Here is a 17,899-nt window from a genome sequence, read left to right on the forward strand (position 1 = left end):
CATTCGATACCGCAACCAATCTGAAATACTCATCCTGACTTTTAAGGCCATCCATAAACTTCCTCGGTCATATCTCAAGAGCACTGCCACCCCCCACTGCCGACCTGTTATCATCATAAAATGTACCGTACTTTTCTCCAATCTGGACGTGGCACAAGCTGCAAACTGTGAAAGTCTACACACCTTGTTCAAAGGCAAGTTTGTTAAATATTAAAACGAGACAAAATTAGATCATTTCAAAACTTTTTTCACCATTATTGTGACCTGTTACAACTCAATAGATTTTTTTTAAAATCTTTTTGAGGAGGGAAGTAAAAACGCAACCAAATAGTTTAATTGAATTTAAACATGTAATTGTTAGAAAGCTCTGATCAGGTTGCGGTCAGAGAGGCCTCTGTCAGCGTGCTCTCCCACATCAGGTGATCCTGACCTCACATCACGGGTCATCTCTTGGCAATCAATTTAAAACGTGTTCAAAGCAGAGGCTGTGCTCTCACCGGACTGTTACGTAACTTCTTGATTTTCATCATCAAACACGTGCTGCGTTTAAGCGGGGTGCTCATTCTTTGGCATACTTCCATTGAGTGACTGCACAATAATTATAATGCGCTAGCTAAGGGGTTAGAAATGGGAGCTTTACGAGACAAAAACACTCTTCTGCCACAGCATTAGGTACTCACGCAAGAGTTGCATGGAAGATTCTACCTTTATATTTTGAAAATATTTAGCTCTTTTTTGATTGATACATTCAGAGGTACTCATTTGACAATATTGTGTTTGTATTTTGACTTGTTGCAAAACGAGGTCCCCAAAGCGATAAAAACTTACAAATTAAAGTAATACCTCTCAAACATTAAAACAAAGCATTAATGTCTTTGCAAAAGTACGATTGCAATTACTGTAGAATGTGCAAGGATGTTCAAATGTAGCTACTGGGTCCCATTTATGCTGTTGTTGCTGCAACTTCAACAGACTGCATTGTCCTGAAATGATCCCACATTTTATGTATGGAATATTTTGTGGGCAGCATCAGTTAAAACCTCCACATACTTTAGTTTCTGTCTTGTCTTGCTCTTCAGGGAGCCAAAAACAAAAGCAACAATGCCTCACTCCAGCGGGCGGCTCACATGAGGTCGCAACCGAAACGTCCAATTGTGGATTTGATATGTACCCGCACATGCTTTCCACCCGTGTTGAATATTTCACGATAGCTCCATAGCTACTCCACACGGCGCGTGTCATCCATTTTCATGTTATCATTACTTCCTGCTGAGCCCAATTTAGTGGTAGAATCCAATGATTACCTGGCATTGCTCCACCCGACAAACACACAAAGGCTGCAGGGAGGATGGTTGACTGATGATAGACGGGAAGCTGTGCCATCCCCTTCTCTCGTTATATAGCCCAATCGTGAGACGGGTGCAGACTGATCATCCTGATTCCATTGCAAAATTTTTTTCCTGTGGAAAAAAAAAAGAAAAAAACTGTTAACATGAAGGATATAGCGCTGATGAGATAGTCATTGTTCCAGGCGTGGCGCTCAATAAATTTGTATTTGGCTTTAACTCAGCATGTTTAGTTGGTTCAAATTTTTCTGATATAATTCGAGGGAAAAATTTGGGGTTTGTAAGTGTCAAAATCAAATTGAACTACACCCTCTCTATCCTGGTCACCACCTCTTCCAGCTCCTTTCGTGAGGGAGGCGCAATAGGTCCTCAAGCCATTAACTCCCGAAACTGTTCACTCACAATCCCATAGTGTATACTTTTTCTTGGCCAATAAAAATGATTCTGATGTCTTCATTGTGTTGTGTATTCTGTCATCAAACTAAAGGCTCCATCTACCGTATTTTCCGGACTTTAAGCCACAACTTTTTTCCTAGATTTTGAACCATGCGGCTAATACAACGGTGCAGCTTTTCTGTAGATTTTTCTTTCACCTCTAGGGGTGCGCTATAGTTCAGAAAATACGCTAAATAAATCTCGATTTTTTTTTTTTCTCTCTTGGGTCTGTTCTGTTTTAATTTGCAAAGTTGTTGCCGTGTTAAAAGGCACTGTTTTAAGAATCTTTTCATGTACCAAAATCGTTGCGGTAAACAACACATTTTTTCCACTTAAACTGCGGCTTACAGTCTGGTGCAGCTTGTATATAGTTTTTTTTTTTAATTAATTAATTTATTTATTTTTTATTTATTGTTTTTTAAATTGTATTTCACCCAAAAAGGAGTTGCTGCGGCTTATATACTGGTGCGACTTATAGCCCGGAAAATGCAGTCATTATTAAATGGATGTCTTGTCATCCTCACAGTGTTCAGTATTTCGACCAGAGTTCATGTCTGGAGTAGTTTCCTCGAGGAGTTGCACTCCCACGTCTTCTGTCCACATCGAATCCAATGATGTATGAGCCAGCATAAACACACAGGCTGGACAGTCTGGCTGTGCAGATGTGCATATTTTATCACCTCACGCTCTTGTGTTACACCTTCTCGTCTCCAATATTTCTTCGGTGGTTAGGCTCATTCCTCAAAGTTGACAGTCGTTTTTATTAAAATTCGGAAACTCAGTTTTTCATTAGCTTCGTATTTTGGACATTTTAAAGAGGGATTTTAATGCCTGGGAATCCTGCAGAGGGTTAGCTTTTAAGGTGAAAGATAAAATAACATTTACGGCACACACTTGGCGAGATGGAGGAGGTTTGTGCTGAATCACGTGCTGCAGTATTTCACTGGCATCTACAATGCTGAGCTTTCCAAGAGTCCGTTTTAAAAGGATGACTGCAACTTTTTTGCCCAGACGTTTCGACTGTATCACTGAATTCGGGTGAAAGGAAAAAAGCAGCATTGCCACAATTCAACAGGAAGTGATGAATGAATTCAAACTTTAGGCCAATGTGTTTGTTAAAAAAAATACAAGTGAAGCGGACCTTGATGAAATATTCACATGAAATCACAATCACCATATTGAGGGGAGTAAAAAAATGACTTTTCAATATCAATCAACGCTACCTCATAAGTATGCAGTTAAGGACTTAAAATAAAAATGAAAAAATACGTGGAAGTCCAGCAGCATCTACAGTTGATTTCACGTCTGACTTCAACTTTGGGCAGCAGCTGAGAAACTAGAAAACAAAGACATCAGCGTCAAATTTATAAATCATACATTTTGCAAAATGCACAACCCTATCCATCAAAGTTTTTTGTTGGCTTTCTCCAACCTATCTCCCTTCCACTATTATGGCGCACCTGCAGATGGGATGTGGTGGCACCTTGATGGCTTGCGGAGCCTGCCGACTGCATCTGGGCCGTAACAGCAGTGACACTTAGCCTGAACTGAACCAGAATAATAATTCCAGTAAACCACAGCTATGTCCCTTTCCAGAACTGTGTTTAGCAGTGTGGGCTTGGTGCACTGTGGTCGCTGGGGAAGTGGAGTAAACTGTGGCGTACAAGGCATTTACGTTCCGAAAAATAGTATGAGATTGTGACGAAACAAAAGTAAGTACAAAGGCAACAATTTGTTTTAAAAGTCCAAAATATCCCGGTTTATAGTATTCACAAAATCACCTCTTCTCCAAAAAAATCACAATGGTGAAACTGATAGATTTTAGATGGCAGAGAAAAACTTTGTCCTCACGGCCTGCACAGATGGCTCAGTTGGACTGTGGACAACGACGGAGGGCGATCATGTGGGTTCTTCTAGACAGAACTTGATGCGAAACGTCATAGAGCCAACAACATACCAGAGGTGAACCTCATAAATTTCTCTACATTGGCTCAATCTCAAGTAGAGCCAAATGTTTAAGGGCATACTTAGAATTGCAGTGGTTGCTCCAAAAGTATGCGTTAATCGTTAAGACATAAGAGGAAAACAAAGCGGACTGATGTTTTTATTGGGGCCACTGAGGGTTAACAGTGTGACCCACCAGTTGAAGTGTACAAGTCGAGGTGGTGCACGGTCATCGAAGTTGTAAACAAAGTCATAAATGCTAAAAAAGGACTCAAAACAAACAAAAGTTAAGGATTGAAATTATATAGTCCGAATTCTGCGGGGAAAAGGGCAGACATTCTCTGGATATAAAAAAAAAAAAGGAATAATGAAGAAAAATGTAAAATGTCCATGATTTGTTTTTAATTCCCATTTTTTTTTCCCAGATGAATGTTATAGGTCACATTACAGGTGGACAAATAGTCTTGGTCTCATTTTCTTGTATCACAAAAACCTGGCATTTGAACAAAGGGTGTGTAGACTTTTTATACCTATCATAGGTCCCTTACCTCAGCTGATATGGGGCACAAAGTGAACTCAAAGTTAAATTCAGCGAGCTCTGTTCACCCCACATGCTCTTACTCCTTTTCCAGAAGTTGAAGTCTGACTTAAGTTCATAAACTCGGGTTTGGCTCAGTAATTTTACATTTTTTGGGACACATGTCGGATATAAAAGGGAGAAACAGAGAAAATGAGAAACAGAAAATGTTTGGCTGCATAGTGGGACATTCATGGCACCAAATTCTGTGGGTTTGCAATTCAACTTATTCCGTTCAGGCTGTGTTGAAACATTTTTTTCTTTTCAAACGGTTTATCAAAGAAATATCCATGTTCAAAAGAATGCTGCTGGAAAGAAATAGACGGAAAAACACACACAAGATGCCTGCCACTCGATGCTACCAAAGCCCTTTCTAAATAGGAATCGGTGTCAAGGAAGTATGCTGAAGTGATGCATTTCAAGCTTGATGACAGCAAGGCCAAAAGTGAATTGAGGAGCTCCACTTCATGCCACCACACTTCACAGGAACAATCCAGTCCTTTAGTACACAAAAAAAATTAAAGGTCTCCAGCTCAACTTTCCCCTTTAATCCACTTTTTAGCCTGAGGATTTTTTTATATGCGGAGTCAAGACCATCTGGAGGTGCAGATGTTTTATATGGCAGTGATACAGGGGGGGTGTGCACATGTCGTCTGCAAACAATTTATTTTCCTGTCACGGAAACTCGTTGAGCACAGAATAGCAAATAGGTGCTTTGCAACCGCTCTCTGGCAGAGACAGACACCAAGGGTGGAGTAGTTTGGGATTCGTCATTAGTTTTTATTTTGATTTTCTTTGGACTCTTATTTCTGTTTGTTTATAGAGCGGTTTTGCAAGTTTTTAGGGTTTCATTTCAACCCAAATTGTTTAATTTGTTTCAGAGATTTTTTTTATTAGTTTTAGTATTAGTTTTAGCTTTATGCTAAAACATCCTAAAGGTATTTTTCAGCAAAGCCAAAAAAGGCACAGTTTTATTGTAAAATTCAAGAAATTTAAAAGAGCCATGTTTACTTTCACAAATGTCAGAGATAGCTACATGTGTCCCAAAATGTATTTTTGACGCTGATTTCAAATCTTTACTTTTTTCTCATTCAAAAACATTTTTGTTTTTAAGTTTAACTGAGAAGTGTGTTGTAATTTATAGCAATGACACATGCTGAACCTAACAACCCTTACTTCATGAATATTACTATATTACATATTATATTATTATTATTGTTATAATAATAATAATAATAATTATTATTATTATTATTATAACCTCATGTGCTTGAGAAAAAAATTGCACGGATTTGGAATGAGCGCGAAAAACAAATCATTAAGAAAGGTTTATCTACATTTCTGAATAAAAAAAAATGCAATAAAAATGTGTTAACCACTTTAATTATAGTTCATTTTAATTACTTTCATAAACAGAATGCTGATGTTTAATTATCTTTTTTTAAATATTCTTCATATTTCATTAGTTTGTTTTTAGTTTGTTCATTGAGTTGTGGAATAAATTAAAAAATAAATTCATTGCATTTTTTTCTTCTTTCCATCAATAACTTTGACTGTAAGGTGCATAATAAACTCCCAAATAGATAAATACAAAAATAAATCTCTGCAAAGATGCTCTTCATTTTTCTCAGTAAGAATAATTGCCATGTGTGTGCAGGTTTTAGGCTTATGCACACCTAGCAGTGGTCAGCTACTATAAAAGTCAGTCGCTATAAAAGGCTCTATCAAGTGTGCAGGAATGCGCCAAACTAGTGGGCCACTTTCTTGGGCAAGCACTCCGGCTGCAGACTTGCACTGTTTGGCGTTGGTTGCCCGCAAGGAAAGGAAGGAAGAGGAATAACTTGTATTTTAGGCGTGTTTGATGTGGGGTAGGGCAAAAAAAAATATTCCTCCAATTGTGGCCAGTCACAGTATATTTTTCATTGTCCGGGCTGGGCTCCTCTAATGCATGCGTGTCTTCTTTGCGTCCGTCTTACTTTCTGTTAAACTGTGATTTTCGGCTTTCGTTGTGAGTTTGTGGCCAAGAGTGCCAGTCGTCTAGACCGATTGCTGTGGGCTTGTAGAAGACGTGAAAAAGATCTTCTGTCCGAGGGAAATGTAAGGAATGCTTTGATGGGGATGTCTCGCTACTTCCTTTTTCATATTCGTCTTCAGGCGGGTGAAAATTTACCCACAGCCCCCTGAGAGTTGTCAAAAAGCCAAAGCTGGAGAAAAATGAGCTTTCTTTGCAGTCATTCAAAGATTCAGCCATAAGGACTGCTTTTTATCACTTTGTAAAGGTAAATTGAATACAGCGGACCCTCTCAGATAAAACACTTTCAACGGCACCAGGAAATATTGGAAATATAATTAATTCACTTCAGGCTCAATTGGTCCACATTGTAAAACTTGTATTGCCTTCACTAAATTAAATAGTGAAGGCGTAATGAGATAATGAATTACATCCAAACTTTTGGTATCCTGAAAAGTCATGCAAGTGTAAAAGGAAAACAAACACAGTTGACGGTAAAATTTAAAAACAAACATTTTACCATAAAGTCCCCGTGAAGTAAAAATGAGTGCTTTCTAAATTATCCTACTTTGTCCAGCATCTTTCTGTTGCCTACACATAACTACAAGTTTGTGTACAGTCCATTTCCAGTAGCTGGAAATATTCCACCGTGTCACCCTGAGGCTTTTCCATAATGCAACAACGAGGCACTCTAAAACAGCCGCGCTATTGGTCCACATGCTGGCTATCACATCTGACTCCGACTGCCGAATTTCTCTTCATGATTTGCTCACACTCACAGCCTACAACGAGGCACTCTAAAGCGACCATCTGAGGGGAAGATTCCTTTTCAGGGTGTAGGCGTACGCACCACAAAGTTCTTTTTCACATTTTCATTCCAAAGCTGTACTCTGCTTATGCCAGACACTGAGTTTAGGTGACTTATCTACTAATAGTGACACCGATTTTTTAGAAAAGCGTGTAATGTGATAACAGTGGTTGTTGCAAACAAAGTAATATATATTTTGAAAAACCTCTCCTTGGCTGTAAATTTGATTCTTCATGAGAACAAAATGTGCAAGAAGACATGCCGAGATTCCCCTCTCTGTGACAGTGTAAACATAGAAATCACATAATGATATTTTCGATTTCAGCTTAAATTAAAGGGTACCCGACGTTAACTCCCTCATGACTGCAAGGCGGGCGTTCCCTTAAGCGACTATTTTTAGCTTTGCATTTTCCACAAAATCTAATCAACACATTTAAAAAAAAAAATCTGGCTCATCTTCATCTAATTATTTCACAATTCCAGAATTGTTCTTCCATGTGCATCCTATCAATTTAGCTGGACTCACTGCACACGCTGGTGTTCCGCTTTTGTCTGTTCTGCCTCCATTTGAAATGCAGCCATCCGTGAAAAACATTTTTTGTTCAAGCAAAGGAAGAGGCAAAAGTGTGCAGACATTTTTGACCCCGCGGCCGCGTCATCTATATGTGGACAAGTAATACATATTCATAAGTGATGACATTTTTATGGCCTTTTTCTCTTCACTAAGTTGCAGGTACTTGTTTTTGCAGGTACAGATCTGTGTCAAGGCACCCGCTGACCTCTACGTGACCTCTAGATTATGCTGTTTCCCTTTATTTTTACTGTTTCAAGATCCCCCCCCTATGACCCTTTGAAGACCAACAGGTGCACATTTCTGCAAGAACTGGACTGTTTTGCTCCCATCTAGAACAATTTTTGTTGCCATACAATCATTTTCACGATTCCTGACACTAAAACTCCATTTTGGTCGACAAGTCAAAATTTGTGTCAAGACGACCTCCAATATTGTTGGATGTGAGGAAATAACTATTTTTTTAATATATATTCTACTTGCATCTTCATGAATTTTTGTCACTTTAGGACAAGTTTTCAAATTTCAGGATGAAATAATGACATTTAGAGTCTTTGAACTGCTGTCGAATTTCAAAACAGCATGTAAGGGTTAATTAAAATTTGAAAATTAAAATTGTGCTTGATCACTGTTCACACTGGTTAAAGAAAAAAAACTAAAATTTCATAGTAAACATCAACCCACTCAATTTATTTTTGTGCTGGCGAGACCTGCGTGCTCTGATCTGGTTTAAAGGCATGCTGGCAAAAATGCTTCTCATTTTGTTATCCCTCCAGAAAAAATAAAACAACTCCCAGACACTGTCGTGTGGCTTTTTCTCTACCCACACCCACGCGAGCAGACGTGCAAACACCCAAACAGATGACACTTATTCCAAAATGCCACAACAACACACGTGCACACGACTTGTGCGAGATCTTCATTAGCTCAGTTTATAGGAGCTGAGGGCTAGAAAGAGCAAACATCGCCAGCAAGCGGAGTGTTTTCATAAGAACCAGGCCGAGGGAGAGTCAAGAAAAAGGCAGCTTGATGTTTTCACTATTTGTTGTTGTTGAAGTACAGCAACAAACCTGCCTATGTATTTTTCCAGGATGGGCCTTTCATTAGTTTTAGTCTTGGTTTTAGCTTTTTTTTTGGAATGTAATGAGGTTTATGGAGATGAGGGAATAGTTTGCAATAAATGTCCTCTATAAAAATGTGCATACATACAGTTGTGGATTGCCAATAGAAAAAATAAATTATGTCTCCATATCCTGAGCCAATAAAAATCTCTAAAATGATTCAGAAATTCTATTGCATAAATCTGACATCGATGTCAATTATTTGCGGAGTTTCACTACACACGGTCAAGCAAGGTTGCATATCCCCCTGAAACAGCGGGATGTCCACTATGATGACCAAATCACTAGGTTGGTCATACGGACTTTGCTTTCATAAATCAGCTCCTCTCATTTCGCAACAAGGTTGTTAGTTCGAGTGAGAACGGAACCAAACTGTGAAAAAAAATTCCACTCTATATATCGAGATTACAAACCGATCGTCTTTTATTGGCGAGCGTTTAAGCATGGATACTATTAATTGGCCTAATTATTCTTATTCTTATTATTAATAATAATAATAATAAAATTAATAATAATAATAATAATAATAATTATAATAATAATAATAATAATTATTATTATTATTATTGTTATTATTATTATTATAATTATTATTGTTATTATTATTATTGTTATTATAATAATAATAATTATTATTATTATTATTATTATTATTATTATTATTATTATTACAAAAGAAATCCTTGGAAAAAAGTATTCCCTTGCAAAGCATCCCTGGTCAAAGAAAACAAAATCCTTTAGAAAACCAGCACAAATGCAAACAGTCCCAATAACGAAAGGCCAAACTTGGACCTGTAAAACTGCACACAGAGTAAGCCTAACATGCTGTCACTCAGATCTCCACCCCGACGACGCTCCTAATCGGTGTACACAGGCGCCTCCACCCGTTCCTCTCTCTCCCTCGCTCTCTCACTCTGATGCACACACAGTCTCTCCCTCGCTCACTCTCAGTGCAGCAGTTCACGGGAAGCAGCCCAGCTGTCAGCGACTTTTGCCGACGCACGCTCGCGCATGCTATCAGTTCTTCAGTGGCTGCCGAGGAACGTGCCGGCGGTGAGTGCACACAGGAACTCAGTGCACCAGTGGCGTCGAACCATGCAGTGATGCCTCGCCCGCTCCGGAGAGCGCCCCGATAGTCAACTTGTTCTTCTCCCCCTCTCAATAATGAGAAAAGACCGTTTCCTCTTGGCCGTAACCCTCACCGTCATCTTCTCTGCTGATCTCTACTTCATCCTCCTGCCAAAGCTGCGCAACGCAAGAGAAGGATCGGGACACTTTTGTCCGTGCCGCCGAGGCAACTCCAGCCTCCCGAGTCAGTTCTCCAACTGGACTTCTTTCACGCTCCAGGACCCGGACCCTTCTGGACAGAGCAATGGGGGCTCCAAACTTGACGGGTTGTTCGCCCATCCTCTGTATAACATCCACAACCCCGTGGTAGGACAAGAGGAGAAGCTGCTCCAGGTGGATCAGCTGATGGACTACTACAGAAAGAAAGTGACACGATGGGAAAGGTCAGCTTCGGTCTTTTTAGGGCTTTGATTGTGGCGTGGGAGATCGTGAGAAATTATCCTGTTTCACTTTCATTGTCTGAAAATTGTTAGACTGCTTTAAAAATGTTCATCTATCTATGTCAAGGGGGGGGAACTCCGGATTCTCGAGAGCCATATCCTGCCTCCCAACTCCAAACACACCTGATTCAAACAATCAGCAAGCCTGAAACAATCCTGATTATTTGAATCAGGTGTGTTTGGAGTAAGGAGCGCTAAAACAGGCTGGATATTGCTCTCAAGGGAACCGGAGTCTAGGGTCCGCCTGTAGGAAGCAAATATCAATTCCACCGCGCCATATTTCACATTTTTCACCCTTAAAATTAGAAACCCAAATTCCAAGTTCTAAAATTCCTTGTGAAGTTTTGATTAGAGGTTGTCGCGTTCCAAATTGAAGCACTTTTCCCAGGTACAAAGTCCGAGATCCTTGCAAAGGGTTTGAACTTCTGAGGTCAGACTTATGTTTAACTTCCTGACTTTTTGGGCACCAGATACTCAAATTCAAAATTAAATGACATTTTCCTTGTTCCTTTTTGACTGAAACATGTCAGAGGGAGCAAGTTCATGGAAGTCTAAAAGGGAGCTTTTCTGTCGCTTCAGCCAAATTACGCAATGACCTCCCGCTCTTAGCACACACATTGATCCAACCACGTGGTTTATGTTCCGTGCGTGTTCGTTATTTTAAGATGTTTACCGAAGAATGTCTGCCACACGTGTTGCATGTGATACTGCATCAGGAAGAACATATTTGGTCAAATCTCGCACCGGCGACGGTCAAGGGGCAGAGTCACTGATTTTACGGACGTTCAACCCACCGCACGCAGACCCCCAGGAATCTGAATGCTCTTTTGCATCGGCGCCTGATAACAAATGCGCTCCCACAGCTGTAAAATCCCACAGACAATCGCGAGTTGTTTGCTTTGGTAGCAAAGCGATTAAGGCAACCCTCGTGCGCCAAGCCAGTCCATACCGCAAACGTGTTATTTTGAGATCCCACGTCTGGCGCGCTTGAAGGTAAACAGGGTTTTGAAAGAACTCACGCCCATCTTCATCTGCGGGAGACAAAGCGGTCTTGGCTTGTGACGCTTGTCTGTCTGCTCGTTCAGCAAGATTGGGAGAGTTTTGGACCCTTGAGGTGGAAAGGGAGAAGAATTACGAGCAGTCGGGCTGTACTTTATGGCTATTTGCATTTTTCTAGTGCCGTTTAAAGCGTGGTTAGGTTGCCTTCAAATGACAACAGATGAACATTATTTTAATTTATTTTTACAAAAATAAATAAACTGTCAAATAATTATTTCTGTCTGCACTGCAATTTTTCCTCAGACACATGAAGCTGTACAATGAAGCCGCAGCCGCTTCCAACATCACTGTGACCGAATACCAAGTGGCCTTCGATGCCGACGCCAACTGGCTCAAGTTCCACGCGGGAATAAACCGCCACGCCCTGTACTCCCGCCACGACCCCGCTATTACACGGCTCCTCCTCGACATGCGCGAGATGACAGTGGTCAACGCAGGTGACGGGATGGACAATGTTCGCAAATTGTCACTTTTTGCATGTATTAAAACAGCCACGGTTGTAATCATGGAAATTTGTTCCAGATTACACTCAAGATGAGAAGGCCCTGAAGGGAGCGTGTGACTGCAGCCAAGGTAAGGTCAGTTCACCTTTAAATTTACAGTAGCCTCATGTAAAGTTCCCCAAAAAAATTGCAGCTTATTGAGTCACTTGTAAAACCTTTCTTGTGTCGATATGTGAATTACACTGCCCCCTGGTGGCCATGGCGCAGACTCCAGAAGGAGCAGCATAATATCTATTGAATTGGGGCCAAAAATGTTTCATTCTTTACATGCCATTTAATATAATGTAACTTTATGAATGTCAGTAGTGTATGTTTCATGAAATACATTATAGAGCGCTGTTAGCCTTTAAAAAAAATAAATAAATATTTTTTGGGGGGGAAGGCTGATACAGATTAATGGCACTCACATTCATTTCAAAAGCGATTAGCAATTAATAAACAATTCCCTATAAACTGTTTGACATTCCTTCATCTGTACAGTAATAATTAATGTTCTTTTTCAAACTAAACCCTAAACGTATGATAATTATTGACAAAGACAATAATGGGTTAGTTTTATCAACGTGCAATATATTAACTACGTCTGTGTTTTCATTATTTTGTTAGTTTTCGTTAACTATAATAACCCTGCTTAGTCCATCAATTCATATCACACAAACATCTGCGACTTAAGTCTCACCATCTGGTGACAACGGTCATCAACTACACTTTTTATCTCCGTCTGATCCTCTTTGTAAGTACAAAAAATTGTTTTATGCTGTGCTTGTTAAGTTGAATGGGGCATAATGCAACCAACTAATTCCTAACGACCCTCAGCTGTCACCGCAGTTAGTTTCATAAATGTCCTCCAGCTCTAACGCTTACAAATACTGACTCTTGACACTAATCGGGTTTATCAGGTTTCTAAAAGTGACCCCTTTTCTAAGAAGTTTTAGGGTAATGGTTGCTGTCTATCTATCCAGTGGTGAAGCCCAGTGGACACCACCTGAAACTGGCGTTGAAGATGCAGAACTTCGGCAAGGCCATGTTCAAGCCAATGAGGTGAGCTCACGTCTGCCGAGCCTCATGAAGCTCTTCATGAGCACAAATGTATGTTTTGCTTTTGTGCATCAGGCAGCGGAGGGATGAGGAGACTCCAGATGACGTCTTTTTCTTTGTGGATGTCCAGAGACACAATGCAGAGATTGCTGCCTTTCACCTGGACAGGTACAAAACCTGCATACACATCCTCCATTGAATCTTACTTTTATGGGAACACAATATGCTTAATTTCTTCGTTAAGGAAAACACATGGTTTAGAGTTTCTAATGCTAATCTAATACATGGTTAAAATTGTCATTTAAAAAACTTTGAAGAGACCAAGCAACGCCTCAAACTGGAAAAAAAATTGCAATTGGCACTCCCTAAAATGTTTAATTTTTCATAATTTTATTTTAAAAAAATGCACCCAAAGTGTGTGTGTCAATTCATGTGGCAGAGAATTCCCACTACTTCCAGTAACAACCCAGACTAAAGTTACCTCCTCCATGACATACTTAGCTTATCCTCACATCAAAGTATCTATCACTTAGGTGAAATTCCTTGGACCAATTACTGTACTATTTTCCTATTTAGACAGTGTTTTAGCGCCTTCTTGTGGCATTTCAGAAAAAGTACTAAAACGGCAAAGCGTTAGGATATGTGAGTATATATAATATTTTAGGTAGTCAATAAATAAAGTACTATTTTTATATATATTTTTTAGACATAAAAAGTAAGCTAAGCATAAAAACACCTGATAAAAATAAATCCATCCATCGGTTTTTCATGCGGCTCATTCGGTTCAGTGTGTGTGGACTCATCGATTAAATTTGATGAATGACTGTCAATTAACTGTTGCACTTTTAAAAAAAAAAAATAGATAAATGGCTCAATTGCAGAACACATAGCCGACAACTATGATTGCAAAATGTTTGTCAGCCTAGAATTTCCCAGATGAAGACAATTTCATTTTAACAACAGGGTGGCAGGGTGATTTAACGTAAATACAGTCATGAGGACTAGACATTATCATTATGGCACTTAACATAAGGATGCAAAATCATCAATTCAGCACCAGACAACAACTAAGATGTCACAAAAACATTTTTTTGTACACTGTGAGGCTATAATTTCATCCAGGCTGTTATTATGCTGCAAACAGTTCACTTAACACAAATGAGACCAACACATTTCCTCTCTAAGACTCTTATTTTCATGTCCTGTATTTTTCAGTCTTGCCTGGGGTCTTTCTCATTAACTCACCATCTCCCGCACTTTTCCAGCGTCACACTTGAATTGTTTGATCAATGACTAAAATGTTTCCTCGGGGGAGTGAATGGCCTTCTGGGTGGAACACACAAATATTGGAATCACACTTAGTTAGATTGGTCAGAAATATAAGCGCAAAACACTTTTTCAATGTAGGCAAAATACAAACATGGGTTTGCATAGGTTGCAGATGCAATGACTTCGCGATATCGCATTGAAAACTCGATACGAGAGGGGCACAATTTTATATTAAATTATTGACATTTAAAATGTTGATATGGTTTAAATACCGAATATGTTTTGAGTTTGTTATTGTCATTTTCTGAGAGGGGGAAGGAGTCAAATAAGCCTGTAATTTCTGCAGGAAACACACAATTTAATGTTTCATTAGATAACCATTTTTCTTTGAAATTATATAATAAAACAACTTACTTTATTTTTTCCTGTTAGGATCCTGGACTTCCGAAGAGTTCCACCGGTTGTGGGCAGATTTCTGAACGTCACTGGCGAAGTGCTCCAAGTGACCCGAAATGACGACCTACGGGCTGTCTTTTTCACCTCACCTGGTAGAACAATAAATAAATAAATAAATAATTTAGTAGTCTAATTTTAGGCCATGTAATACGGATTTGTCGTTCACTTTTATTCACGTTCATTGACACTATTGAGCTCGGCTTCTTCGATTTACGCCGCATTATCCAGTGGGGAATTAGCGCTACCTAGTGGTCAAATAACAGCAATGCATCCAGATAGAAGGAACGTCTTTCACTAAGTCAAATATTAGAAACACAAATTTACTCAACAAATATGCTAAAGAGAGAACACATCCTAATGGAAAGAAGGCTGATATTTTTTGTAAATTTGGCATGAAATTTCTATTGAAATTGTGTTAATGGTGAAAATCTGAAGATGGAATGAAATGCTTAATTAATTGAAATGTTGAAATATACAATGTGAGAATGGAGAGTTTCTAAAACGGTGAAGTAATGAAAATAGTTGAAATGGTTTTGAATTGGAGACGCAGGAGGACTATGTGTAAAATGTCGATTGATTAGGGATTAGTGGAAGAGCGTGGTTAATACATAGAATTATTGCAAGGGAACAAATCAAATTGAAAATGATAAAGAATATAAACTGAAATGTTCCCTAATCACAGAAACGTAGAAGGAGGAAGGCAACATGTTAAATGGCTGCTCATATTTGGAAATATCTTGGAAAACATGGCATTTTTTTTTAAATGAGGAAAGTTGATCCCAATATCACAAAAGAGCTGAACATCTTGAAGTTATATATATATTTTTGTGAATGCTGTTCACATATTTTTTGTTTCTTCTCCTCTCTTTACAGCAAACAACACTTGTTTTTTTGCCAAATGCCTGTATGTATGCAAGACAGAATACGCAGTTTGTGGGAGCCCCGACCTACTGGAAGGTTCCCTCTCGGCCTACCTGCCCGGCCTCAGCATCGCCCCCCGCATCTCCATCCCAAACCCTTGGATACGCTCCTACACCTTCACGGGACAGGAAGAGTAAGAATCCTCTATTTTATTTTATGAACCTCGTCAACATCTCTGGATCATTTTTTTTGTCAATTTCCCGTAAAAGGTGGCAGGTGAATCCATCCTACTGCGACACCGTAAAGAAGCTTTATCCTTACAACTCGGGTAACCGGCTCCTCAACATCATTGACATGTCCGTCTTTGACTTTCTTATGGGTAAGTTACTATTGTGATAAATGATCACTTCATTACAACACTCATATTTATCCATAATAATTTTAATTATATTAAAAAAAGAGCAACATTGAGATGATTCATGTTGATATTTGTAAGTACAAATATAGTCCAATTATGCTATAGTAAATTTTAATGCTAGGCAGTTTTATTTACATAGTGTATTACACAACAAGGTATCTCAATGTGCTTCACATAATTAAGAGTACATTTAAAATAATTTACTTGTATTAATTTAGCCCTTTAATTTTAGAGAATTGCTTTTATCAATGTTTTCAAGCATTACCTCATTAAAAAAAACGTTTGTGGAAGTGTCGTGAATAAATTTCAAAACATGTATTGAGGCATATAAGCAGATAACACTGCCAATGTGTGAATTTTTTTTTTTTGCAGGCAACATGGACCGACACCACTATGAGATTTTCACCAAATTTGGCGATGAAGGATTTCTTCTCCATTTGGACAATGCAAGAGGGTGAGAGCAAAAACATTTTCTTTATAATTAAAAAAAATGTGAATGTGGTACCTTATGTGATTGTAGATTTGGGAGGCACAGTCAAGATGAGATGTCGATTCTTGCTCCCCTATCTCAATGCTGCATGTAAGTACAACTTGAAAATGCTTGCTTGCGAAAATAAAAATCCTAAAAAAAAAATTATAATCCCAAATGAATTGATGTTTATGTATCCATGATATTATTTGCCTTCCACAGGATAAAGCGTTCCACCCTACTGAGGCTGCAACTGTTGGTCCAACCACAGTACAGACTAAGTGACATGATGAGGGAATCCCTGCAAAATGACCCCCTGCAGCCCATCCTAACAGAAGCGCACCTCTCAGCCCTGGATCGCCGCCTAGTAAAGATCCTGCGGACGGTCCAACGCTGTACGCGCAAGCTGGGCGACGACCGGGTCATCACTAATGACTTTCTTACAGCTACAGTGAATCCTTGGGCCAACGCAGAGAGCAAAAAGGCCAGCTAACGGACGGGGGATGGAAATCTACTCCGCTTTTTAAGACTTCATGATGAAGTGCAGTCGTTTCGATTTTAATGGAACAAGCCAGGAATCAATGCAAGATGCTGTGAATGCCACAAACGGGGGTGGAGTGAGGGAATCTGAATACATCGACCGGTGCATTATTGACAAGCCTGTTGGTTGCAAGCGCACATATCATAACCTCTAAATACTGAAAATAAATCATACTTTGATAAAGAAAGCGATAGACTGCTGCCATACTCGTTAGAATATATTATTATTCAAGGATGAGATGCACTGGAATGGCTGGGCATTTTTGATTGTGAATATGTTGGAATATATAGTCAATTGGTGTGCAATAAACTTCGAGCAAAGTTGTTTTGTGTGTTTGTGGTTTTAAAGACACAAGTGGATTTAAAATGTCAGCAACACAAAATTTGAGAATGAGATTCAGTTCAGGACATTGTCAATTAATGAGGTCCAGGTTCCGAAGCAAACATGATGAAGTAGCATTTAGCTGTTATGCTGCACGCAAAGGCAATACACTGCCAACACAAGTAAAGTCAGCACCAAGAGTCTTAAATCCAGGCGAAAAAATATGCTCCATCATCATTTGAATGAATGACATGTGCCCTATAAATAGGACTGCCTTGCCTTTTGGTACAATGGAACCAAGGCCAAAATTCCGTAAGGTATGTTTTGCACGAACACGATGCAGCTCATCACAGAGAGAACACCTTACCGGCAGTGAAGAATGGTGAGGTCACCAACACTTTTTATGGTTATTTTATTCTTCAGCTGGAGCCATCTGCAAGTTGAAGGGAGTTAGGATCCATTCCAAATAGACGTCAGTGATAATAATAAACTAACGAGCTTCTGTTAGAGACAAGAAAAATCTAGAAAAGCTGAAATTTATTTTGGGAAAATCAGAGGCTGGCACGAGTGATAACTTTGTTTT

The 17,899-nt window shown here is 39.2% G+C and overlaps 1 protein-coding gene and 1 long non-coding RNA gene across 4 annotated transcripts; one reads left to right on the forward strand and one right to left on the reverse strand.

The window, feature by feature from the left end:
* Positions 1 to 1,315: 1,315 nt before the first annotated feature.
* On the reverse strand, positions 1,316 to 14,307 carry LOC148317235 (uncharacterized). Its single transcript, XR_015840078.1, has 3 exons — positions 14,227 to 14,307; positions 3,005 to 3,117; positions 1,316 to 1,460 (listed from the first exon to the last, which is right to left on the reverse strand). It is a non-coding gene; the product is annotated as an uncharacterized LOC148317235 (long non-coding RNA).
* On the forward strand, positions 9,746 to 17,318 carry fam20a (FAM20A golgi associated secretory pathway pseudokinase). 3 transcript variants are annotated; one of them, XM_088285118.1, is made up of 11 exons: positions 9,746 to 10,324; positions 11,684 to 11,877; positions 11,963 to 12,013; positions 12,906 to 12,984; positions 13,057 to 13,149; positions 14,683 to 14,798; positions 15,580 to 15,760; positions 15,837 to 15,946; positions 16,358 to 16,439; positions 16,506 to 16,565; positions 16,677 to 17,318. In XM_088285118.1, the coding sequence occupies exons 1-11, from the start codon at positions 9,978 to 9,980 to the stop codon at positions 16,945 to 16,947; spliced, it is 1,584 nt and encodes a 527-aa protein (XP_088141244.1). In that variant the 5' UTR covers positions 9,746 to 9,977; the 3' UTR covers positions 16,948 to 17,318. The 3 variants fall into 3 exon arrangements, with proteins under 3 accessions (XP_088141244.1, XP_088141246.1, XP_088141245.1); XM_088285120.1 differs by lacking the exon at positions 9,746 to 10,324 and adding an exon at positions 10,640 to 10,769; XM_088285119.1 differs by lacking the exon at positions 9,746 to 10,324 and adding an exon at positions 10,690 to 10,811.
* The last annotated feature ends 581 nt before the right edge of the window (positions 17,319 to 17,899 follow it).

Source organism: Idiotropiscis lumnitzeri, chromosome 20 (assembly GCF_059441095.1).
Source record: "Idiotropiscis lumnitzeri isolate Australia: NSW breed Sydney's pygmy pipehorse chromosome 20, RoL_Ilum_1.0, whole genome shotgun sequence".
NCBI lineage: Eukaryota > Metazoa > Chordata > Actinopteri > Syngnathiformes > Syngnathidae > Idiotropiscis > Idiotropiscis lumnitzeri.

What these genes read in the sequence shown, in the direction of transcription:
- fam20a (XM_088285118.1), top strand. Translation starts at nt 9,978, where the DNA reads ATGAGAAAAGACCGTTTCCTCTTGGCCGTAACCCTCACCGTCATCTTC. An exon ending in ACCTTCACGGGACAGGAAGA is followed by an intron (nt 15,761 to 15,836) that starts GTAAGAATCCTC and finishes TTCCCGTAAAAG; the next exon opens with GTGGCAGGTGAATCCATCCT. An exon ending in CCCCTATCTCAATGCTGCAT is followed by an intron (nt 16,566 to 16,676) that starts GTAAGTACAACT and finishes TGCCTTCCACAG; the next exon opens with GATAAAGCGTTCCACCCTAC.